At 42.2% G+C, this 26,406-nt stretch overlaps 1 protein-coding gene across 1 annotated transcript in view; it reads right to left on the reverse strand.

Annotated features, from left to right (window-relative positions):
• Positions 1-3,945: 3,945 nt before the first annotated feature.
• Positions 3,946-26,406, reverse strand: part of TSPAN9 (tetraspanin 9) — a gene marked incomplete at its 5' end in the record, with an annotated part of 94,322 nt that continues 71,861 nt past the window's right edge. Inside the window, 6 exons of the mRNA XM_084279176.1 lie at positions 3,946-4,149; positions 4,895-4,978; positions 5,101-5,232; positions 5,656-5,757; positions 6,946-7,020; positions 8,808-8,999. Coding sequence (XP_084135302.1) covers positions 4,078-4,149; positions 4,895-4,978; positions 5,101-5,232; positions 5,656-5,757; positions 6,946-7,020; positions 8,808-8,999 — 657 coding nt within the window. The 3' untranslated portion in view covers positions 3,946-4,077. The remainder of the gene's footprint in view (positions 4,150-4,894; positions 4,979-5,100; positions 5,233-5,655; positions 5,758-6,945; positions 7,021-8,807; positions 9,000-26,406) is intronic.

Consider the following 26,406-nt stretch of genomic DNA (forward strand, 5'->3'; position numbering starts at 1 on the left):
CTAGGAGTCACCTTTTGGATTGATTTTGTTTTGTTCCCTTTCTGATTTTGAGGGTAGTTGGGGTTAGGAGAGAAATGAGCTGAAAGAGGCACCTTTTAAAAAATCCTTTATTTTTATATCATCCTAGTAAAAATCTTTTTATATAAAGGCGAAAGTAGGTATTGCATAGAAGAAACACTGGTGCAAACATCACCTGGTGGGAATGGCATGTTGTTTCTTAGTATCTACCGTCTACCGCACAACAGCCCGTCAGCAAACGTCTCCAGGCCTCCCCATACAGGCTACAGGATGGAGCTGCTCAACACTGTGGAAAGAAGTTGCATCAGAATTATGTATGCCTTATTCCACTCTGCTCCCAGGAACCGTCTGCTGGGAAAACATGCTTTTCCTCCTTGCCTTTTCTCTGCCTGAGCAACCCCTTGCTCAAGACCAAGAGGACCAGTTTGGCTGCCTTCTGTTTGCACCCTTCCCCTGTGTGTCTGCGTTTCGTGCACTCAAATGGGGGGTGGACACAGGATGGGAGAGTTGGCCTAACACGACCATAGTCCAGGAACTCAATGCATGACATGTACAAGACATCTTCTGTCACCTGGGAGACGTTTATGCCACTGCTTTCATCATCTCATGTGCTATTTTGCTATGGCCACTTGGTTTGAATGCCCACCTCCCAGGCTTCCTGCGACTAACAGCCTTGGTACCACCAGGAAGGAACAGAATTCACCACTATCACTTCAACAGCTTTCAAGTAGAGGTTCTTCCAGCAGCTCCCCCATTACGCCTCTGCTCGAGTTCTGCTGCAGATTCCAAACAGGAAGCACAGTGAGGCAGCCGTGCCACGGTCTGAAGGAGCACTCAGGGAAGCAGCACTTCCACACAGGAGAACTGTGCTTCCATGAATCAGAAATACAGAGAGGTATGCATCTATACAAACTGATATTTGTGTATATTAAAGATACTTTTACTCGGTATCAGTTTTTATTTAAAAACATGCTAAAAACTTATAGTTAAATAATCAGAGTGACATTTGGGGAAAACACACAGACAGCCACCCACCAGCATAAGCAAAAAAGTGCATACATACATGAGCCAAAGCTCCCTTTGACCAGTTTACAGGACAGTTAGTGCCTTCTCTGACAAACTGACTGATGCAGCCTCACACTTTTCAGGGTTGTTTTTGTTGCCTAGAAAATGGCATTACTTTTCTGCTCCTTTCAGGATGTCTGTCATCACCTCCCACATCACAGAGTCAGCTAGAGACACAAATCAGCCCTGCTTTTGACTCCCTTCCTGTAGGTGGCTTCATAGAGATGAATACATGAAGCTCGTGTAACTATCTCACTTAATACTGTGCTTAAAATGCCAAGAGTAGTCATTAAAAAAAATAATAATCAGGATCTATACTGCTAGATCGTGAAATGGAATGAAGCATTCTAGAAAAATAAGTTTGGATGAAAGGCAAAGTAGCTGAGTTTGCAACTATACACTTCATCTCTGAGTTACTCATAAACATTTTTTTTATTTCCTTATTACTTTCACTATAATATTTTACCATTATTTGTACAAAAATTGACTGCAGATTTAAATTTAAGATGCGGCAGGTACCACTGTGCGACCCAAAAGGACAGAGATGATGCTCCTGCTCAGCCCTGCACCCTGCTCTGTTTGAGCATCAGAGAAAGCTAGTGCAAAGGAAGAATGCAGTGGAGCCATCGGATGAAAAATAGTCCTGTCTTTTCTTGCAAAAATGGGAACGCATCTTAGCAACTTTGGATACAGTCTTACATGTAGCAGCAAGTACACTGGGCATCAGAGCCCCTTCTTCAACATGGAACATCCATCTCCAGATGCTCCTGGTCCCAATTTTTGTTAGAAATGGAAGTAAAACTGGATTCAGTTTCTGTGCTTTCCCTCTGCTTCTTCCCTGACTCTTCCAAAAGGCAACCCAAGCGAAACAGCTGAACCCCTATATGGCATCGTCTGCTTCAGTGGGGAATGAGCCCTGCGAAGCTTTGGGCATTGTGCTCATATATGGCCACGGTCCGTGCTCTAAGAACAGCAACCTCCTTCCTCACTGCAACACCCAAATTCGTCTCTGTCTCCCACACATTCACACTCCTTCCCACCACACTGATTTCTTAGGAACTCAAAAAAGTGGCACGTGGGCCACACAAAACACTATTGATGCTGGATGTACAGAGGTATGCAGGACCTACCAGGAAGATAAACAGGGGACTAAGAACTCCCAAATATGAAGTAGGTCAACAGCTATTTCAGCCCACAAGGAAAAGATAGACTGAATGATACAATGAAAATTACACAGTTTAAGAGTTTAAAGTATACATATTCAAACTGCACGTTAAGAGAAACTTGTTTACCAGAGAAGTAGTTTGACGTGGCATGGCTCTGAAAGGCACAAAATCTCCATCCTCAACAGCTTCTGAAACGCAGCCTGATAACATCAGAGTAAACTCCATCTCACATAGATGACAATCCCCTTTTCAGAGTGACATTAGATGAGGTAAGCTCTGAAGGTCACTTCTGACTGCAGCTAATACAAAAAGCAGTGTTTTTTTCAGAGCTGAGTCAAGCCCTGACTGGAGTTAAATCAGAACATCCTCCAATGCCTGAGCCTTTCCTTCTTCCTTCACTAACCAGCAAAAAACCTGGAACAAAGGGTAAACGGAGGCTGCTTGCAATGGAGCAGCATTCAAACTAGAGAAGTATTATGTTCAAGTTTTCTAACAGGAATGTTTGTAAAAACACACATTGCAGTCAACTCTGAACTGCCCCATTGGATGGACTTGGCAATCTGACGGCAAGAACCAATTCTGTACCTAAGGAATGACAACACATCCTGCCTCTGAGTGTTCTTTTGGAAACTGCCTCTTTCCTGCATCATCTCGACACCTTTAAGCAAACCACCTTTTCCAGCTCAGGGAGACAGCTGTCATCTCCCTGAGGAAACACCTTCAACGAAGGGCATAGCATGACAATGGTGCCATGAAATTGCCATTCCCTTCCCTCATATCCAGCAGCATGCCATGCCTTGGACAAACTTTTTGAAACGGACCACAGAGTCTGTGAAGTGTGCTGCCAACTGGCCAGTAGGTCAGACTGCAACCTCCCTCCTTTGTGCCAGGGAGTGGTAACTTGCTCACTCAGTACTTTTGGCTTTCAAAGTAGTGTGGCATCAAAGCAACCAGACGCTGCTTTGGGTAAGTAAAGGCATTGGAACTTACCTTCACAGGAATAAGAAGCTTGCCCTCTGGTCCAGTAGGAAGGCATTGTATTCCATCTGAGAAGAGAGTCTCTGATTTGAAAGGAGCAACTTTTATTACAGAAAGGGCACTGAAGCCCTGATATAGGTAGACAATGCCCTCCCATGGACTTGAGAAAAGTTATGTCTTTATTTGCCTGCAACAACTGTCAACTTTGAAAAACATGTCCTCTGGAGATCGCACAGTGGTTCCCAAATTAATGTAAAGTAAGTGTGTAAAACCAAAACCAGTAAGAAGTTATAAGTCAGGCAACTAAATTCTAAGCTATACCCATCATAATAATAATCATCATCATTATCATAATAAAAAAGTATACACCGTAAGGTACAAGGAGCTGCGAAGCAAAGCAGCTCCAGTTCCTAGGACTCTCAGTTAGAGTGGCTTTTCCGAGTCTTCCAGTAAATTGGACACGAGGGTTGAAAACTTAATGGAAGACTTTGAAGAATTCTCCCTTGAACAGGTAATTTTTTCACATGTAGCATGGATTAGTAGAGCAAAACACGTTCTTAAGTTAAGAAACATTCTTAGAGCAGATCTATGATTTCGTGTAGAAAATCCGTTTTTGGGGGGGGGGGGTGTCCCCCCCTCTTTGGCAAATAAATGGCAAATGTGAAACAGACAAAAAAAAAAAATTAGTCAAATAACAGGTTGTAATAATAACTGGACAAGTAGAACAAAGTAGATCGGCCAATGGGACGGATTCCCTCAGCAGGGGTAGGCTTGATACTCTTTGTGGTCATTCCTTTTGTTCATTTTTCTGCTGAGACAGGAGGGGTGATGGGATAATGTTTCAGAGGTTTTAGGCATCGTATTTTTTGCCAGTCCTGTGAATCTGCTGGAAGAGCGTCATGGAGAAGGCCATGCCAAGAATCTGAAGGAAAACAAACAATAAAGGGCTTCAGTTATAGGGAGGCTGCCAAAACTGCACTTATCTTTTCATGGTCCAGCTGTAGTTTTAAAAGTCATTCCACAGTAGCTGTATTTCTCAAGCTTCAACACTGATCAGTAAGATTGGATGTACACTGTTCAGGCAACACGGGGATGTCTAGAGATACCTGTCAGAGCATGAACAGAGGCAAAAAGCTCTCAGGGCTCTTTGCAACCATTTTTCAGAACCAATACATACCAGTCACTCTTCCTTTTTGCCCAAAAACAGGTGCTTGTTTAGACAGGTAACTGTGACTGAAACATCAGATTCAGGTGTTCTGCCCCAGAAGTACAGCAGTGATACAGGAACCCCAAAACATTAACCGATTATGGTGACAGTTCTGCAATTCTTTTTTAAAACACGTTAACATACTGTGAGTTCAGTGGCCACCATTTGACCCATTCTGGTAATTTCTACAACTTGCTTCCAAGATTTTTAAAAAAAAAAAAGTTCCCCAATGGACAGGGTAACAACTGGCCAAACATGGGAACTCTGAAGCAGCATGCTGGAGTCAAAATTCAGGTAAGCAAACCCCCCCTGCAGCAGGTCTTCTTTGTGGGACTGACTACTGCTGGCCTTAAATGAACTCTTCAGACTCAAAGCGGTTGAGCGCCACTTTTCAGACAGCAGGATCAAGAGTGCTGCCAGCAAACCAAAGCCACACTGACAAACATCACCCAGGTATTACCTGCATTATGAGGATGCATATCCCAACCGAACCAAGGACATGCTTATTCTCATCGAACCACGTCATAACTCTCTCATAACATCCCTGAAACGATGAAAAGATGAAAATTGAAATCCCAAGGTCACATTTTGTTTCACGTGCCATTGCCTCTGTTTTCCTTCTTCCCACCCCTCCCTAAAGCCTGACCTGAGCAAAGCAAGCCTTACCGTTTTCCATACTAATTCGGTGGAGTTCCGTCCACAGTCCTGGGAGTTTTCCATACAACATCGGTCTGGGACGGTGTTTTCTCCCAGGACTGGGTACCAATCCGTGAAGTCATTCACACCACAGCATTTCATCTATGGCAAAAGTTAAAGGGTTCATAAGTTAACCAGCACAGCTTGTCAATCAGGCACCACCACAAAACTTTTATGGCCACTAAACTACCACATGTTCCCATGGCTGCTGAAGAGCACAAGCTAAGCTGCCAAAACTGCAGTTGTACCTATGGAAGTTTTACTGCTTCTCCTCTGTTTCAGATCAATTCCGTGCCTGCGATAGGCACAGGAAATCTCAGAGAGAGGTAAGCATCCTTCACCTCACAGAGTATGCTTTGGATCCTGGGTTTCACAGTACCCCCTGGATGTTCAGGAGTGTGAAATCAGGAATCAAAGTCTGCATTAGCAGTCTTTTAGATGTGGTACGGATGCCACAGTTCACAGACTGCAGCAGCTTTTATGGTCAAATTGTTACATTTTTTTCTACTGATAAACATACATTACCTCTGCTTGAATGATATTCCATGCATTTTTCAGTCCAACGTTGTTTTCTGAATTGTATAGCTTCATACCTTCCTTCAAGTCCTTCTTTGCACTCTCATTGACCTGCACCACGTGAAAAATACAGGAAGTCAAAGCACTGCTGTTTAGCAGGAAGGACCAAAAGGTCCAGACTTGCATGGAGAACACATCTCCTTCACCTCCTCAGATCTCAACTTTAGCTTTGCCAGGCAGCTGTTGGCGATGCCTTGCAGCAACCTATCCTGCCTGTAAGCTGTGGCCTACCTTAATTTACTGCCATCATAAAGCCAGAGCACCAGCCTCCCAGCCTTAACGTAGCTCTATGCCTTGCAGGGACTCGGGCAGGCTGATACGAAACCAGTCAGCAAAGGGCGCTGTTACTGTTCTCCTTGTGGGGACAGGCTTGTAGGGTTTATGACTTTCAAATGTGCTCTTTTCTTTCAAAGAGAAAATTGGGATGCTTATCAGGAGACTTGAGATGTCCCCTTTGTTGTATGAATTTCAGTCTGAGCCTGGAGTCCTGGAGGCAGGTAGGACAGCAGTGAGCTGGCAGCCAAGAAAGGATTAACCTATGGGTCCTGGCATAAAGGTCAACTATATTAGAAGAAGTTTCATCCCTCTTTGACATCACATTCAAAATCAGAAGTTTACCCCAGCTCCCTGAAAGTGGTAGGCATTGTAATCACAACCTGGTAGGAGTTCAGTATGAAAGTCAGGCTGGTCATACTCATACCGTAAGGCTCTGTCCTGTGTTTAGCAGGGTTCACTGTTTCACCAAGGATTTTTCCAGTCTTACCTATCTGACAAGCCAGCCAGTTGTGCCTACTTCACTTAGGCTCTACTAGGTAGCAGATTCCTACAAATAGGCTTCATGAGAAGCTGCCTCACTTTGCACCCTTGTCAAACTCTCTGGCACTGCCCAGTCAAGTGAGCCAGGTAGTGGCATCTGGAATAATCTGTGACATCCCAGGCCTCTCAACTCCAGCCCTGCTCAAAGGCTGGCCCTGAAAAGCTATCCAGGACCCAAGTAGGACCTTCCAAAACCCAGGTCCACAAGACAATCAGCTTCCTTCAAAGACATCAGACAGCTTCTCGCTCCCCCTGCAGAAGCAGTTTACAGAAAACAGCCAAGATCCCAAGAGCAAGTGAAGAACAAGGAGAACCCACATATGTCCATCAAACAATAGCAACCTGAACCTGGTTTACATGCTAGTAATTAATCTATACATGGTTTACATGCCAGTAATTAATCTATAAGGCTTATTTGCTTACCTTGTCCATATAAACAAAGAACAAAATGGTTAATATCAGCAGTGTCAGGAGAATTATCAGCAAAACGATGAAAAACTAGAACAAAGGAAAAACAGACAGTGTATATGAACTTGGCAACTAGAGATCAAGCCTGGGGCTGCTAGAAACTCTTAAAACTATAGACTTTGTCCTCTAAACCTTTCCTCTACTGCCAAAACCATGCAAGTTTTATTTCAAACTACTCAGGAACCTTGATACTACCTTGCCACTAAAGCTCCTGAAGGCCTCACCATCAATGAGGAAGCTCACTGTCTAGTTTAGGTTTTGCCCAGTTTGCAGGTTTCAGCAATGCTTTCCTCTTGCTGCTTTGACTACTGTCACAGCACACATCCCTGGGAGCCTCTTTCCTTCATACAGTCTACAGAACAGATGTTAAATCCATTACCACAAAGATTGCCTCAGGAGTGTCTCCCTCACAGGTGGGCTTTACCCACATCTGACCCGCCTGTTGGCATAGTCATTATATTACCCAGCAGTTCTCTTCCCAACTCTCTGTAGCTGAAACCTCTTTTTACAGGGGGATCCCAAATGTGAGCTCCAGTGTTTTTTCACTACATTTCATGCCCACTACTTGTCTTTATGTATTTAGTGGGCTGCTACTAAGGCATGGCATCCCCCATACAGACAAGGGGAGATCTAGCGTGCAGTGCAGCAAGCTCTCCAACCAGAAACTCATGGTAGTCCTGATTGTATAACATGACATTTGCAGAACCTTGTAAGGATATAAACACTCTTAAACGCCCTCCCCAAAATTCAGCTGGTGTTGTGGTTTGTGTGGAAGAATGACATAGACCTCATTAACGCTTTCTGTTTCCTTTCCTAGCAAGGAACATGCAAAACCATGAAGCAAAGAGCAAAAAATAGGTGCACATTTGTCCTCCAGCTTAATTCTCTGAGGTGGTCTAAGGAATGCTGCCCAGCTCTTTCCCAACACCATGTAAGGGAGACTTTCACACAAGGAAACCCACATGGTCCTCAATGTCATAGCACTTGTGATTCATAAGCTGTGACTGAATTGGTAGCTGGCTGCTTTGAAAGCCCTCCTCTCACCTTCTGCCAGAATACTTCTCTCCTTGGGGTGGGGAGAAGCATGATGAAGCCTCCTGGATTTATCCAAGAGAAGTGACCCACACTGTGTTTTCTGAGAAGGGCTCCCAATTTATTTTTTTTACTGGTAAGACCTGGCAGAGACCCCAACTTCTTAAATTTCAGTCAAATGGTTTCCACCAACCTCTGATGAAGGCCTTGGATAAGGGCAAAGTAGAAAATAGCCATGAGAAGCTTTGAGTGGCATCCAAAAGCAGCTGTGCTTAAGATTTTTCAGTCAATACTTCTAATAGACATTTCCAGAAGGGCTACCCAAGTTGGCTCTACAGTTCATGTTTAACAATTCGGAAGTAACTGACAGTAATTTGCTTTGATAACTAATACATTAGAGCACACAGTAACAAGGATAAATGTTCTAATACACCAATTGGAACGGGCTGCCCAGGGAAGTGGTGGAGTCTCCACCCCTGGAGGTATTTAAAAGATGGCTAGATGTGGTACTGAGGGACATGGTTTAGTAATGGATGGCATGTTAGGGTGATGGTTGGACTCAATGATCTAAGAGCTCCCTCCCAACCAAGGCAATTCTATGATTCTGTGATTCTATGAATGACATGACTGTGACCAAAGCTATGGGATATCATACCACAAGCACACAGAAGATTGAAAGCTGAGGGAAATGTTAGTCATCCACAAGACAATTTTGCACTGGTCATTTAAATACAAACCAAAACAGCAGTCACTGGTCTTAGTGAAAATAAGTATTGGTATCTTACGCTCAACAGGAGGCACTTGTTTTCCTTGATAGCACCTAGGCAGCCCAGAAAGCCGGTCACCATGATGACTGTGCCAATGGCAATGACCAGGTTGGCAGCTGACAGCGACGGAAAGCTGGGAGAAAACGTGGCGAAGTTTCCTTGCGACACCGACAGCCAGATGCCCACACCCAGCAGACCACAGCCACATAACTGGGAAGAGAGAAACAGAAGATGTTACCGTTATGTTGAACAGCACTGGTTCCCCCCTGCCCCATCCCACCCCCCCCCCCAATCTGAAAGGAAAGAGTATCTCAAGCAAACTGCCAGGTAACTGTTCTGTGGTAACACTCTCACCAGCTTGGTGCTGGAACACAGCCGAACTAAATGTTCTTACCTAGAACTGGTCACGTCACCTACACCTACAGACCTATTCAAAGGCCACTGGATGGTAGAATTGTCTTTTGAAAGACACAGCTCATGAACTCAGGGCTCCCCAGTGATCTCCCAAAAGCACAACTCAATGCCATTTTTCTGTAGTAAGACAAAAACCATCACTTGAAAGAATGCTCCACTGCACTTAGTTCTGCAGTCATCTACAGCATCTCAGAGTACCCAGCCCTGTATTTCCTCATCCTAGCACAGGCAGGGAAGTCCTGGAGTTAATGACAATCAATAGTATCATTTCGATGAATATTTGTCATAAAATGCTCATTCCCAGTAGCCAGGTTGGGTTTTAGTATGAATTCCCATAGCTTTATTGCTGTTTGCTAGTGCTCAGTGTCATAAAAATCAGATTTCTAGGTTTATTATCTAGAGAAAGCTCAACTTCTGCTATTCTCAATGTGAAAACCTGAAGGAAATGCAAAGCTGCTAATGAAACATAAAAGTAACTTCACCTTGCTTTTCACTCTGAATAACACTATGTCTGGTTAAGAAAATAAGGTTTCCCAACCTAATCACAGGGCAGGTCTTCAGAACAATGGCCAGGTGCTGCACTACAGGGGACCTACAAGCTGCCCATCTTTTAGTACTTGCTCAAATTGGCTGTTATACAACTTTCCACCTGATCTGTGATCACCGTGCAATGAAATCAGAAGCAGTGCAGAACCATTACCCTGCCAAATCAATCCTTTTTCAAGGTCAGGGGCAAAACTCCCATCACCTTCACTGGGAGATGGATCAGAGCACACATGTGTACACACACACACACACACACACACTCCAACTCAGAGTATTTTGCATAGGGAAAACAAAACAGCACCTAATCATTGGTGGCATCCCAAAGTTGCTGATCCTCACCTGTCAGCAATGAAGAACAAGAGCTCTGGCCATTTATTAGGTTTGCCACATGCAGCCCACCCCATTGTGCCCATATAAAGTTACAACTTTTACTCAGATTGGAAACACAAGGTCAGAGAAGAGTGCCTCCACTAAAATAGGGTTCAATCCTGCCTTGTGATCTAGCACAATGAAGAGCTACAGACCTACATTTCTGGGGCAAATATCCCCATTTCTGACTAAGGTGATTTTACCAGCAAGGCAGACAGTTCAGGGCACAACTGTCTTCTTTTGGTTCTGCTGCTTCACAGAAAAACTGGAATAGTATCTTCTTGACTTCATGTCACCTCATCTATGAGTCAGGCTTATGTTTATCATATGCATGATTATTTTCTTTTACTTCCCCTGTGACCCTTCTGTCCTAATGCTTTGCATTTAGGGACATTTACCAGTTTGGTGAAGAGTTGTCACCAGGAGTAGGTCTTATGTAAGATGCTCACAAGCGTTCCCATGGGAACTCCCAATGTACTAATATCATGAAAAGCATAAAAATGTAGGAATACATAGGCAAAGAAAGAGAATTGAGAGGTGGAGATTAACTATACTGCATTGGTGGCTATTTCCAGCCCCATTGCACCTAAGCATTAGCTTAGCAATCTGAAAAAAAAACCCACAACTGTCTAAAGCTCAGAAGCACATGCCCTGAGTAACTCAGAAGAACTTTTCAGCATCCTTGTAAGCACCTCTGCTTCCAAAATTCAACACACAATAACTTCACCTTACTGGGTGTGGATAAATGTCACAACATGTGTTTCCTATATCAGAGGCTGGATGCAGCTGCAGCATGAGTGTGAGCTGAACAGCTACTATCCCTATGAAAAGACTCCTACAAAATGTACACATGCACGTGGCAGGAAAGGACTACAAGACTTTCATCTTTTCCATCAAATGTGTCCTCTCCAATTAAGTCTTGAAGTGATTTCTCATTGCCTTTCATGGCATGTCAGCAGGGCCAATGTGAAGTTGGAGGAGTAGGGAAGTGAGCAGGGGGTGGGGGAGATATGCAAAACTCAAGTCTCCTGATCACACCCTGCTACAGGACTCAATGGACATCACCATAGGTTTCAACTGTCTGCAGTTCATAAAACCAATCACCCTATTGCTTCTGCTTTAAAATTCATCTTCTTTGCCCTTGAATTGCTGCAGTTTCAGTGCCTCAAGCCCTCTCTGGAACCCACTCTGTGGAACAGCTGCTTCAACCATTAGATGAGAACTGCAGACAGTTGCTCAGGCTAAAAGCTGCATGGTTCAGGAGGTTAGAAGCATCTCTCACCACACAATATTCATTTAAGGTTTTAAATGGTATTTCTAAGCTGCCAGGGTTGTACATTTCCAATAGCTAATGGCACTTTAATCAATGACTTCATGACACTCCATGGATGAGACTGTAAATGTTTCCAAAGACGCTTCTAGTACCCCTGCCAAATACTCAAATTGTTCGGTGTTTACTGTCCTTCAGAACCTGAATTCAGAATTTAAAGTTTTTCACCAATGTGTTCCTTGGACTTTCATAACTTATTAGGCTCTGAAATCCCATCCCCAGCTCCAGTGTTTTGAAAGAGGCCAGTGAATTCTGGAATCACCAGGCCAAAAGCCATAGATCATTGCAGATAAACAATGGTGGTGGTGAGAGCAAAGTTAGGACAAAAGGTTTACAAAGGAAGGGCAAGTAAAGGACAAAAAGAAGAACATGCAATCAATGGAAAGATCAACCCTTGACAACACCAAGCTGCGTGGTGCTAGGTGGCTGTATGGTGCAGTTAATGTGTCAGAGGAATGGGGTGCCATCCAGAGGGACCTGGACAGGCTGGAGAAGTGGGCCCAGGTGAACCTCCTGAGGTTCAACAAAGCCAAGTGCAGGGTTCTGTACCTGGGTTGGGACAATCCCCATTATCCATGCAGGTTAGGAGATGATGTGCTGGAAAGCAGCCCTGAGGAAAAGGACTTGGGGGTACTTGTGGATGAGAAGCTGGACATGAGCCACCAATGTGCATCTGCAGCCCAGAAGGCCAACTGCATCCTGGGCAGTATCAAAAGAAGTGTGGTCAGCAGATTGAGAGAGGTGATTCTGCCCCTCTACTTCACTCTGGTGAGACCTCACCTGGAGTACTGTGTTCAGCTTTGGAGCCCTCAACACAAAAAGGACATGGACCTGTTGGAGTGCTCCAGAAGAGGACCACAAAAATGATCAAAGGGCTGCAGCACCTCTCCTGTGAAGACAGGGTGAGAGAGTTGGGCTTGTTCATCCTTGAGGAGAGTCTGATGGGACCTTATAGTGGCCTTCCAAGTACCTGAAAGGTGCCTATAAGAAAGCTGGGGAAGAACTGTTCACAAGGGCATGTAGCACTAGGATATGGGGTAATGGTTTTAAACTGGAAAGGGAGAGATTTAGGTTGGATATTAGGAAAAAAATTCTTCAATATGAGGATGGTAGATCACTGGAACAAGTTGCCCAGAGAGGTAGTGGAGGCCTCATCCTTGGAGATATTCAGGGTCAGGCTTGATTAAGTTCTGAGCAACTTGATTTAGTTAAAGATGTCCCTGCTTACTGCAGGGGGGTTGGACTAGATGATAGCCTTTAAAGGTCCCTTTCCAATCCAATACATTCTGTGATTCTATGATTCTATGAATATTTGCACCACAGTATCCAACTCCAAATATAAGTGTAGTAGCAAAAGAGACAGAAAAAAGAAGCACTTACCAGACTCTCTTGACCATTTCCAAAAAAACAACACAATCCTTGACAGACATTGGATTTAGAAGAGAAAGGTGGCAAGGAAGTGACTCCAGAAGGCTCATGTTTATTTAGACAAAGACAGAAGCAGTTAATTGCTAAGCAGTAAGTAAGAAACTAACAAGTCCACTGGTGCTCCGTGGGATGGACATGAAGACCCAAAAGGACCAAGAGAAAAAGGAGAATCAAAGTTGGAGAGCAGGAAAACGAACAGCTTGCCTCTGTTTCTGTGACAGGGTCTAAACTCAGGAGACCCTCTATATACACTTCAATACAGAAGAACTAATTTCTTCACTTGCTTGTGGTGACCACCCTACTATTTTGGTAAACTCAACTTCCTTTTGCAGAAGATGGGTCACCTACCACATCCTCATCGTTCTTCTCTAGCGAGGAAGGAGCATTCAACACTGGAGTTGAAACGTCTGCAACAAAGGTCTTGTGGATTAGCAACACACCTGTGCTGTCCCTAGGCAGACCACTATGGAGATACAGCCTGAATGCCAGGCATCTGAAAGCGTTGGGAGAAGAGTCCTTTACAGTGCAAAATTAAGTGATATGTCAGGTGAGGCAGCAGACATGCTCACATTAGCTCTTCCTGCAATTTCAATGTCCTGGTGAAGACAACCATTCCAACTGCTAAGTGATAGGGTTAACGTGCCAAAGCTCACAATGTGATTACACATCCCTCCAAAACTTTCTGACAACACACAGAAATGCACTGCTACAGTACCTGCTTACCACAGCTGATTTCTAGACCCACTGGACAAGCTCCCCTTTTCACAGACTTTTTACCTTCCAAAGTTAAGACTTCTCCATTCCCAAATTACATTGAAAGTGCAGATTACATTAAAAAATCAAGTGATTAAAGACCAAGGCTGACCGATGCAGGCAGGATTATCTATGGCGACTGAAGAAAGTAAATAGCCAAGAAGACCTGCAAGAGAGGCCATCCTATTGCATGACATCCCAAAAGCTTCCACACGGTGGCATCCCATACCAAAGAGCACTAAATTTATAGCGAATTGTATTTTTCTCCTCTCCAGAGCTCCTCAGTCTCTGTATTTTCTTCTCTGGTTTTGTCTCTGTCATTCTACTGTTAATGCTAAAATTTATGCTTTAAACCTTAAGTCCAGGCCAACTGCTTTTTTTCATTCACATATCCTAAAAAAAAGAAAAAAAATCCCAAATAATTCCACTGATTTGGGACTTAATTGCATACAACCATACCATCATCGAATTCATAGCAATAAAACAGCTTTCCCTCACACTTTATTCTCCACCAATCTCATTTTCTATACATCAGTGCTGTAAAAATGCTCTCACAGCTATTCATTCCCACTGAGTCCATCTCCTTCTGTTTGGTACAACTAAACACCGGAAGGTGAAAGAGGCAGAAATCTATTACATCACTTTATGAGAATTCCTTTCCTACCATATAATTAAATAATATATGCTGCTTGGTATTTAATTGCATGAGAGTGATGGCACTGGCATTCCTTCCCCAGGGAAATTGTTCAACAGCATAATATATTTCACTGGATTTTTTCTTCTCCAAAAATGTTGGCTCGTTTCCCTCTGATGATTAGAAACTATCATCCTCCAGGCAACTATCAAATCTTTCTCCTGGTTTCTGTGTCATGAGGGTAACTGTAGAACACTATCATAAAGTTAGTCACATACACAGATACACACAATCTGGCTTATATGGTGCTATGGAATGTGTATTTTGAGCTTGAAAGCAAGCAAAAAGAACATCAATTTTATTCAGAGGTTCTCCCTCACTTTGCTGTTTTCCTATTGAAACCTGAATTCTCTTCAGTACCTCAACATGTATAGCCACTGTACCCAGAAGACATGCAGCCTTCTAGGAAACATTAAGGAGAGGCTCGAATGCTTTGAGAGAAATTAGTACTCCAGAAAAACCCAGAGAGGGAGAAACCCAAAAGCAAGTCTTCCCCTGAGAAGTGTTACCGTCAGACTAGGAAAGGGGCTCTTTTATTTCACTCTGGCTTTCTGAGAATTGTGTGAACTAATACAACAACACAAACTAATACAACAACACAAACTTTGACAATAGAGCCACTTACCCAGATTTACTTGCCTTGACCTAAAGAAGGTATAATAAGAGTTTACAAGACCTGGGGAAGGACAACACAGATGGGCAGAGGTACGCCAAGACTGACATATTGTACAGAAGGAGATTGTGCACAGGATTATTTAGTCTGGAAGGAATTATTAGACAGGATATGAATGAAATACAACTCTAGATGTCAGCATGAAAACCAAACACCTTGTCTCTTTGATCTTTCCCAATAGGAGCAAGGGGAATACCACCAAGCATTACATAGTATATTTTGCTTCACATAACTGAGAAGTAAATTGATAAATTATGCCATAGGTGATCATAAGAATCAAGTATTGTGGACAGGTAATATTATTTCTTGGTAGCAACACTTGTAGCTTGTTACACATTATACACAAGTAATGACCTTTCACGCTCCTCAGAGTAAGATAATGCATGCACAATCCAGTAAAACTACCAAGCAGCTAATAACTTGGTGTGAAGAAGGGGTCAGATATGCTGTTTATTTAAGGCTTATTAATAGAGTAATACTGATAGACTTACTCTTTAAATAAGTAACTGAACAGCATCAAGAAACAAGAATTTGATGAAGGCATGACCAAAAGAAAAGGGACGAGGCCATACTCTGGTTGACTTCTGCCATTATTCCATCCCACACATGCAAAGTGTGATGGAAAAGCTGCACAACTAGGTGTGTGAGAGAGTCAAAGAACAATTTATTCTTGACATCAGATGTACTAATGCTGGTTAAACACCAGCAAAGTTCTTAACAGACTTGGAATAGAAGAGAGACATATAGAAGTCAAATATTGACAAATAATCAGAAGGGACAAAAAGACAAAGCAAGCGTTGCAGTTTGTACCTCCACACTGGATGCCATGCCCTGGGCCATATGTGGCCCAGTTCCAGAGAACAGAAAGCTCCCCACCTTCCTCTCAGTTATGTTAAAACAGGTCATCTTTCTTGTAGCAAAGATGATACAATGAAAAATGTATGGAACAGCTTAAATATGCCCCTTGCACCCAGTGACCAAAGCACAGGTTCATTATGAGGGCTTACTAACAGTGTGACTGTGAAAATACGTGTCAGTGCTGGAAATTGATTTTAGGACAACTGCAGTGACAAAAAGATATTCTGAATTAGGCTTTAACAGGCCTGTATTTAAACAGTAAATCAACAGGGATATGACCTGAACTAAAAGGGCAAGCACAGAGAAACCATGTGGAGAAGCAGAATGCATCACCAAAGCCTAGCACAGAAAGGTTTTCAGTGACCAGGTGGGTTTTAAAGCCCTCCTTTCTGTTGAGGTCAGCAACACTCTGGAAAAGCTGATGTAATATTTCCCTTCTGTTTGGTAAGTCCTACAAGATAAAGGTTACCTATCTTAGCTCTTTGTTTTTAAGACAAATGTTCCACCATTTCTCCAACTGACTCTCAGACCAGTCAATGTGCAGAGAATTGCCCTTATGAAGCAGCACAGCCTTCAGACTGTCCTTGGGTTGTTTTTCCTGTTTTTTGGTTGTAGGATTTTTGGTGGGATTTTTTTGTTTTGTTTTTCCTTCTCTTTTGTTTAAAATATCTTAATGAGCTCACAGGTTTCCTCAGAATCAAGCAGCAGCCCATTTGGAAAACAGTTTGAAAGGCTGTTCTCTCCCACCAGGCAGGAATTTTGAAAGAAAACTTCTATGAGACATAAAGATGGACATCTTCATTAGCAGCTGAGAACCTTCCTCAAAGACTCTTCAGATCATCAGGAAGAGTTTACATCTACTGGGCATTTTGGATCTGGTGATTCAGTCTGGTATGAAGATATCAGTATGAGAGACTGATTGAAAAATCCCTCCCTGTCTTCCTGTCTCAGCAGACCCAGTAGTCCCTGTTCCTGTTTCAATGCACATTAACTTAAGTTTTGGAAGATAGCAACTCGATGGTCCAGAAGGATTATCACAGCAAATAACAGGATTTTTCAAACTATCACAATTCATTAACTGCTCTGTTGAGAGCACAATATTAATCAAAGTGGGAGGCAACTTAAAGGGGAAAGAGGACTCAAAGCTCAGCAGTAGAGACGTTCCATTCATTTACTATCAGAGAGGGGTGCTCATATTTACTTCTACAGTATTCTTTCCTCTGTTACAGATCATAATGACTGTTCTGGAAGAAGGCTATGATGGGAACCAAATGGTTTCTACCACTTCAAAACTGAGATGCACTTTCTGCAAATTAAGTTTTTGGATACCACTTGCCATCTCTGGATTTCGGTGGTTCATTCATCTTTGGAAATGGATGGTGATTAAAGGAGATTTTCAGATAATCCCAGATAAATTTTCTTACCCTGTCTTCATAATCCACAGGATTAATCAAAACTGGGGCTTAACAGCTGAAAATCTCAGAGAAAGTATCTTACAAAGCAAGGTCATCTTCTAAATATGATCCGAAATACCAAAATCTGAGAAATTCATCTGCCATAGACTAGAAAATGAGAATGGAATCTGGAATACAGGGTTACATCTGGCTGGCAGCCAGTCACCAGTGGGGTTCCACAGGGCTCCATTTAAGGCCCAGTAGTTATCTGCTATAGACATCCAGATGAGGAAAAAGAAGTAGATGAGGCCTTCTTCATACAACTGGAAGAAGCCTCACATTCACAGGCCCTGGTTCTCATGAAGGATTTCAACCAGAAAGGACAACACAGCAGGGTACAAGCAATCAAAGCAGTACATTTCAGAATTCTATTAACTGTTTCCTGACACGATTGAGGACTCAACAGGAAGAGGTGCTCTGTATAGACCTGCTGGCAGGACTGGTCACTGCTACAGGTTCATGCAGAACTACGTTTGATCCAAAGACAGCCCTTCCCCATGCATACACAGGCAATGTCATTTTGGTTTGGTCACTATTTTGGCAGGGCACTACTGTTTTATGGCTGGGAGTTGCCATGTTGTTGAAAGTCATTGCACTATGATTGGTTGATGGCCATTTCTTGATACCATCATACCCACATGTTCTCAGGTAAGCTCTGTGGTTGGGTGCCTTCTTCCTTTGCACCAGGAAGTGCTCAGATACAAAAAATGTAGACACTTTTTCCTACAACATATACATTTACATACAACATATAAAAATACACATGTAATGTGTAAACTTTATATATATTTATACTATATATACAACATATGCAACATATATACACACAAAAATATTGAAAGGATTGTATAAATATAAATACATGGTTTTTTCTTTATACCCCATGACACTATTTTATATATATCATAATTCTATATATGCATACATCTAATGTATGAAAATATAAGTAGTTATAGAAATTAATTATATATAGCCATAAAAACTGGTATAAAATGGAGAAAACAATTAGTTAGACCTAATGGCATGAATAATTAAAGTTGAAATAGAAACAAAATAGAAATAAGTGGGGTCCCCTACTTAGCAGACTGCAGAACAAACCCTGGTATATCTGAAGGTGGGGGGGACAGGGCATGGATGATGGGCATAGACAAGCTAAAACACACCCAAGGGTAACAGACCCCTCCCATGAGGCCATGAAGGGACACCCAGCACAAAGCCTGGCGTGTGCAAAGAGCCCAATTCTTTGAGTGGGCCAGAGAGGCCACCGCATCTTCCCACTAAACACCAGCCTGGACTTTACTGTACAGCTGGGGAGGGCTCCAGAGCTCTCTGGGAAGTGGGAGCTGGGGCTGGTGGAAATACAGTAACCAGACAGCTGGAATAACATCAGCGAAGACGCCACCTGTGAAATAGCACCGCGGAGTAAAGCATGGCAGTATAATTTGCAGAAAGGCTATTATTTGTCCTCCACATTGATGGAGTGTTTGAGCCATCTCATTAACCCCGCTACAGCTTCAGCTGCAGCAGGGAGCCTGGCCTCTGACCCTACCATCAGAAAAATAACACGCAAAAATGGATGAAAAGCCTTGCATTTTTTCCACAACTGGGCACATATTTGGGGAGCTTCTCCATGTGTTGCTGATAAGAAACTTCCTCTTACAGCCTATGTCATGGGAGAGTTTGCCTCATTCTACCTCTACATGGATCTTGTAGATCTTTACTGCACTGTGTTCCAGCTGGTGGTAACAAGAAGATGACTGAAAAGATGATGTATGGTAAAACCACACTGCCTGCCTGTAAAGCAACAACAGCTCTCTGCAATCGTCACTCAAATGCAGACTGACCAGATGTGGCAAAGTTGCTGGAGATGACTTAGGAATTAAACTTAAATTCACGCTTTAGGAAAAGGTACAGCCTTGAAGAAACTTCCAGGAAGGAGTAAGGCTGATATGCAAGGAATGCATACCACAGAAGTTCCCTAGGGAACCCTGGATATTAGCAACATCAAGGGAGCTTGATGTGCTTACTCTAAAAGAAACTTTAACAGAGGATGGAGCGGAGTGAAGGCACTGTGGTCAGACTCTGTGATAATATGTGAACTTGGTGGTACTGTGGAACTGATAAGCTGCATAGCTGCTACCCTGGGCCAGGCCTGAGCCAGCAGTTCCTCATTTTCTGTCAAAATCATGCCTTCTGGGTAAACTTTGCTCATTATAGTATCACTGTAATCCCAAAACACACCTCCATCCAAAAACTACCCACTTACAAGCTGCAACCACCCCTCACAGAGCACGTGGTCTGAATTTCTGGTAGCCTATACCTTTAAACATGAAGCAAGGAATACTTAAGCCAATCATAACAAAGGTATGTATGACCCAAGTCACTCAAGCTCCTCCTGCCAGGCAAAAATAGTATAAAAAAGGCTTGAGAACAGAAGCATGTGGGTGGAAGATAGCACTGCAGACAAGTCAGGAATATACCATTACAAACCATTGCTGACTTCAGGGACCAGTCAGAGGGCTGAGCCTCACTTTCCCCTGCTAGAATCAGTGGTTCAGGCAATGTCTATCTCTGATAGTCCGGAGTATGAACTACTGGGATCCCTCCAGCATTGCTGCAAGATAAACTTTTGATGAGTAGCATAGAATGCCGAGAGTTTTTTGACTCGTATGGTTATCCTCTAAAGAGTGCTCAGTATCCTGAAATCATCATGTCCTTTTTAAAACACAATACTACTTTCCTGAGAAAGCAACTGCAGCATTCCCTCTCTGTGGCCTGTGGATACCACTGCTTTGTTTTCCTGCATCGCCATAACAAGGGATTATCCTTTGAACAGCTTTTAAAACTGTATTCTAACAATCTAGTACCAAATGACCTCATGGCCATGTGCTTCATAAAATATGAGTATGAAGCTTTCCCCATGACCAGAACTACTCTGAATATTCTTCAGAAGATACAAATATCTTGTAATGATTTTCATAAATATATCCTGTAGATAAAACTTACAACCTCAAGGCTGTCTGTGTTCTTGAAACCCATCCCAACACATTTTTTTAATGGATACTATAGATAACAAAGGTTAGAGATTTCTATGACCATTTTATTTTCAACACTAAACTGAACAGGGTAAATCACTGGACTTTATGTGTCTTTCTGTTTCCAGGTGGTATACATCTTGCTTCTTGGACCTCACTGGCTACTTTTAATTCTTCCAAAAGATCACGGTTGACTGTGTTACCCATTTCAGCAGATGGGCCATTTCACCACAACCACGGGTTCATAAAAACATTTTGGTGTTTCCAGGCTTGTAGATGCACCGTTCTGAGGATCACATCAAGCCGATTCAAGCAAGCTCAACCCCCTTGATGGAATCTCCTTTGTATAGAAAACTTCCCTAAGTTGTTCCAAGAATAAATATGCTTGTGTTGACCTAGTTTACCTGAGAGGACATATACATTCTTCTGATACAGTGGACGTACATTATCTAAACATTTCCTGAACAACAGGGCTGGGGTACTCAAGAGTCTCCAGGGGTTTCTCTATTTCTGTCTTGTTTTCTCCCATAAAACTAAGAACCTCTTCTTCTGATCACTCTGCTTCACATGTGCCAGGTACTTGTGGAGAGCCGCTGTACACACTTCAGCTTCCTTGTAGGCAGCCTAGCCTTGTTTCTGGAAAATGTCCCTCATTTCATCATCCAAAAAAATGGACTTGACCAGGTGTTACGTTCTTCTGGGGCAATGGTAGCACCCTTGGCTGCTCCAGTTGTTTTGCAGGCACCAGATATAGTTTTCCCATATATTCCATCAGTGCTTTACCAAAAGCCCCATATGAGCAGAGGAATGAAACTTGGAAGAGGACTGGTAGAAACAATGGTTTGGTTTGCCAGTAGCTTCTTTCTTTTGAAGGACAAATTTTATTGCTCATGCTTTTAATGAATTTAGGAACCTTTTTCATCACAAGTATTTGGTGGGGTGTTTATAGGTGTTTATACCCTTCAAGGTATTCCAGGCAGCTTCAGAACTATCAGAAGCTGCACAGAATATTGCTTTTCTCTGCTGAGGGAGATGGATCAAGCATTCCAGGAGGAACAGATTACTCTTCAGACACTGGAACATCACGTTCCCACGCCTGCACCAATAGCAACACATGGTGTCAGTCTGACTCTTCTCTATTTATTGTCAAACACTGGTCTTTCTCCCTCCACTCCCAATATGTAAATGGTAGGCTGCTCTGACGGGAAAAGACCAGTGGGTAGCCTAAAAACCTCTTTAATAGAACCATTTAAATCAACAACCAGAAATCCATATGGTACCTATGTGTGTCCTTGTAGCATCTTTAAACATCTCTCAACTAAAGAAAACGAGACTTGCCAAGATTCATCTGCTTGGCTAGAGACACAACCTTGGGCTTAATTCAAGGAAATTAATTCCTGAGAAAGTCATGAGGCAACCTAATCTGGAAACCCATTTCCAAATACATGAAGGACAGGAAGATGAAGTAGTTTCCATGGATTTACATAGGAGAAATCATGCCTAAGGAACCGAATAGCCTACAATGAGGTGACCAGCCTGGTGGGTGAGGGAACAGCTGCTACTGATGTTTAACTGAACTTCAGTAAGGCTTTTGGAACATCTTTCTATATAAGAAGAGGCTGAGAGAGACAGGACTGTTTATCCTCAAGAAGAGAAGGCTCAAGGGGATTTTACTGATCTACATAAATACCTGACAAAAGGCAATGAGGAAGAGGGAGCCAGACTCTTCTCAGGAGTGTCCAGTGACAGGACAAGAGGCAATGGATATAAAGTAAACCACAAAATTTTATGCAAGAAAACCTATTTTTATATATTTCTTTTTCTATACATGTTAATGTATTTATTTATTTTACTTCAGGCTGCAGTAATTCTTCCCTCAAAAGGTCACGGTTACTTTGAGTGGTATGCACAGAGGTAGCAAAGGGAGACACAAAAACCCCATCCCTGTATTCAGCTGTGAAAGGTCAGATCTAGTTGTGCCAGTGTCAGCATTACCATCTTTGTCTATATAACACACAATGCCACAGTGCAGTAGGTAAGAAAGAAGGGGATTCAGAGATGATGTACATAGTTAAGTGCCAGTTAAACTCAGAGGGCAGGGAGGATAACAGAAGCAAAACTTGGAAACAGTATTAGATCTCTAAGGAAAAAACCAAGACAAACAGGTAAAAAATTATATATCAACTACAAAAACTCCAGAAATGAGAAGGACTTCCAGGACCCTAGTCATTCACCTGCTGGATGGAAAACCACACAAAGACCACGTAGAGTTCAAAATACCACATATAACATATTTTAAAACCAGACAATAGCTAATACAGAAGGACAAATGATGCAGTCATGCCTCAGAAGAGAACCGATCGGATGCGTATTTAGCATACAATTCCTAAAGGCTATACAGTTCACAAGGCCCATAAAGGACTTGTAGCTCCTACAAAAAACCCCAACCTTATGCATATATTAGAATGTGCAGTTGTGCTGTCCTTGTCAAGCAAACTCGACAGCAATAGTTCATCTAAAACACAATGAGTGTGCATACATAATCTTCATATTAAACCATTTTCTCATTAATAAGCAAGGGGATAGTAGCAAAAGAATTCTCTACCCAATTCATCATAATGAATGAAAATCCATTAGCCTAACAAAGCCGTTCTAGAGCATTAAGTCCTAGCTCCTAAACACACATAGCTGTAAAGATATCTTTCTAAAATGCAAACTTTGGGGATTAAATTCAGTCTCTCTTTAATTCTTGCAAATGAGCCTATCTACACAACCATACTGAAAGCAGGCAGCAAATTGCAATGTTGTCTTTTAATACACAGCTCTTTGAAGCTGCTTGTCAGAAGATGGAAGTTTCAGGCTTTTCACTATGTAATATCATTAATTCAAAGCTGCCATGATTTTAAAATGCTTTTATTTTCCTAATTATTTCCATAAAGTTAATTTCACTTGAAATGAGAATCTAATCTAAAAACCAGCTGGACAGAAAGATCTCCTGAATTCACCTGCTCCACAGAAACATTTAGAACTGAGTTTGATAGCAAAAGTAAATGCATTATTCTGCTTAATCCCATTAGAACCTGCAGAACAGAAGGAGAACTTAATTTTGTTGTACCACGTCTTGGAATAATTTGAATAATATTTTACTGCAATCCCTAATTCCTGTGCAAACATAAGAAAGTACAAGATTTGTACATGTTAGCAACTATGGCTTGGCTAACAAACACATTTTTATTTGTCTCACATTTGATTCCCACATTCAAGGCTCTGGAAGCTTGAAGGAGACTTCTGGACTACTTATGTAGATTTCAGCAGAAAGAGACAATTTTACCAAGACAGTTTTCAGAGTAACAATATATCTGCAAGAAGAAATAGTACATCTAAATCACAGTCCAAAAGCCCCAAAAGAAATGTATCAGACAAGACAGCAAATCATATTTTATTCCATTGATGATAGGGTAAAACACAATAGGAGTCATGGTCTGTTGAGTTCTACCAGTTCTCTAACTTCAGAGCAGCTGCACTGATGCCTTTTGAAAACAGAACCCTATGGCTGTTCAAAACTACAAGCTAAATTTCGATGGGTTTTTGTGCAAATGCAGGGGCATGCATCTGCAGTGCTTCGTTCTGAGATGTAGGTGTCCACCCATTTATTGGTGGACGTTGTCAGCTGCACAAGTAGCAGTCAGATTGTGGTCCCTCTACCATCAAACATACATTTACAGCATTTAGTATTCACTGGCATAGCTTCATGAAATCTAGGCACCTTTGTTGGTCACATGTTACTAATTTCTATCGTTTTTTTCCTGGGCCAATTCTCCTGAAACCTCTTTATCCTCTTTGTTTATTTTAATCACAGCTGCTTAATTCTGCTTTATCTCTTAATGCCAAACAAAAGCAGTAGTAACAAAAGAAGAAAAATCAGATATTTCAAGGACACAGCAGGGGGCAACAGTTAACAACCCTCATCCAAATTTGTCTAAAAAGATTGAGGACCTTTCCAGCTCTGACTTATGATACTCTCTTAAAGATGTGCTACAGGGCAGAACCAAGAACACAGCACATCAAACACTTAGTGTTCCCCATCAGCCCAAAAGATGCTAATGGACTTAAATGACATTCTGCAAATCCACTTGTAGCCTTCTCTTTCAACTACTGGAGGCACTTCTCAGAACAGATGCAAGGAATCCATACAAAGAAACTACCTACAGGAGTTATGTGTAGAACAATCACTGTATAGGTGTGAAGTAAGTCTTGTGCTAAATTGGACCATCATGAGCATTTTTCTCTTGGTCAACTGTACATTAAAACAGCACAAAACTCTAGAGGATTCACTCTCCTCTCTAATTCATGACTTCTTCTGGCACACCTGATAACTGACTAAGGAATAAAGCTGACTTTATAAGTTTTACTTATTTTATGTCAGACAGTAGCATGGCTTCCAGGACCCAATGACCTTGTATTGTTTAAGCTCTTAATAGAGATACTAAAATAAGGCAACAGGAATGAATGCAGGAAAACAAGTTGTTTGCCCTTATCACTATCTGCTCTTCTTGGTATTGCAGTACAATTTTTGTGATAAAAAATAGCAACAATAATAAAAGGATGAATGGTTTTCCTCAGCATTCATTTGGGAAAAAACCAATTCAGTAACTATATTACTTCTACCAAGGGAAAAAAAAATATATATTACAACTGTCTAGCTTTAATTTTTCATTGGTAAAATACAAAGCTGTCCTATCTCTTTCTGTTAGTGTGTTCTATTTGAAGCTACTACCTGGCAAATAACATCTCTCAGGAGACTGGAAACACCTCCTACATATTCTTAAATACTCTGGCACAAGGTCTTCAATTAAAAGATATTATGTATTATCCATCTATTGCCTGGATCAACTGTATCTTGTTACTTTCAAAAATGTAAAAAAGCTGAAGCAAGATAAAACTTCCACCTGCAGCTTGCTGAAAATACTGTAAGACTGAACCTGATTCTCTTTGGAGAGCCTGCTAACAAGGACTGACATTAAAAGGGGCCAGGTAAGTAAAAAGGGAAAGTATGTCCTTACCCCACACCATAAGTTTTATCTTTTCCTTCTGATTGTCCTCCCCATCCCACCAGGGCAGGGGGGAGGACTGATCATGAACTTGGCTGAGTTCAAGAAGCGCTTGGATGACGCGCTCAGTCCCATGCTCTGACTTGGCTGGTCCTGTGTGGAGCCAGGAGTTGGAGTTGATGATCTTTATAGGTTCCTTCCAACTCAGGATATTCTATGATTCTATATTCTATAATTCTGTGAGGAAATGGGATGGGCAGCCTACCTTAACCCTGCAGGCATGAGTACGAGTTGCAAGGTAAAGCAATCACACAAAGAGGTTCTTCCAGGCAAAATGTTGCTCCAGTTTCCACCAGGCAGTTCCCTAGACCGAGTGGAAGGCCTCCCTATATGTCTCATCCTCTGGAAGGAAACTCTGAGTCTTTTTTGCAGGACAAGAGCAGCAAATATGATCAGCAAGATTAGAAGAGCCTGAACTCTTTCTTCTGTTGTGGGGTTGCTGAAGGTTGAAGAACAGGTGCCAATTGCTATTGCAACGGTGCACAGATGACAATAGCACACCAACAGAGACTCCATGATTCCCATTCCAAAAATGATTCATCAGGGAGTGATTGGCAGAACCCGCTCACCCTTCAACAGTCCCATATGGCCAATAAATTAACCAGTTGCCACTATGTTGAGGGAAATGTATTCTCAACAATTTATATTCACTTGACTATGGCTTTGCTCTTAAAATGATTTTGATTTCATAGAATCATAGAATGTGTTAGGTTGGAAGGAGCCTTTAAAGGTCATTCTAGTCCAACCCCCCTGCAGTAAGCAGGGGCACCTTTGACTAGATCAGGCTGCTCAGAGCTTCATCAAGCCTGATCCTGAATGCCTCCAGGGATGGGGCCTCCATCACCTCTCTGAGCAACCTGTTCCTGTACGTCTTCACAGTGAAGAACATCTTCCTAATGTCTAATGTAAACCTACCACGCACTATTTTCACACCATTGCCCCTTGTCCTATT

Source organism: Gallinula chloropus (genome assembly GCF_964237585.1).
Source record: "Gallinula chloropus genome assembly, chromosome: 1".
Lineage (NCBI taxonomy): Eukaryota > Metazoa > Chordata > Aves > Gruiformes > Rallidae > Gallinula > Gallinula chloropus.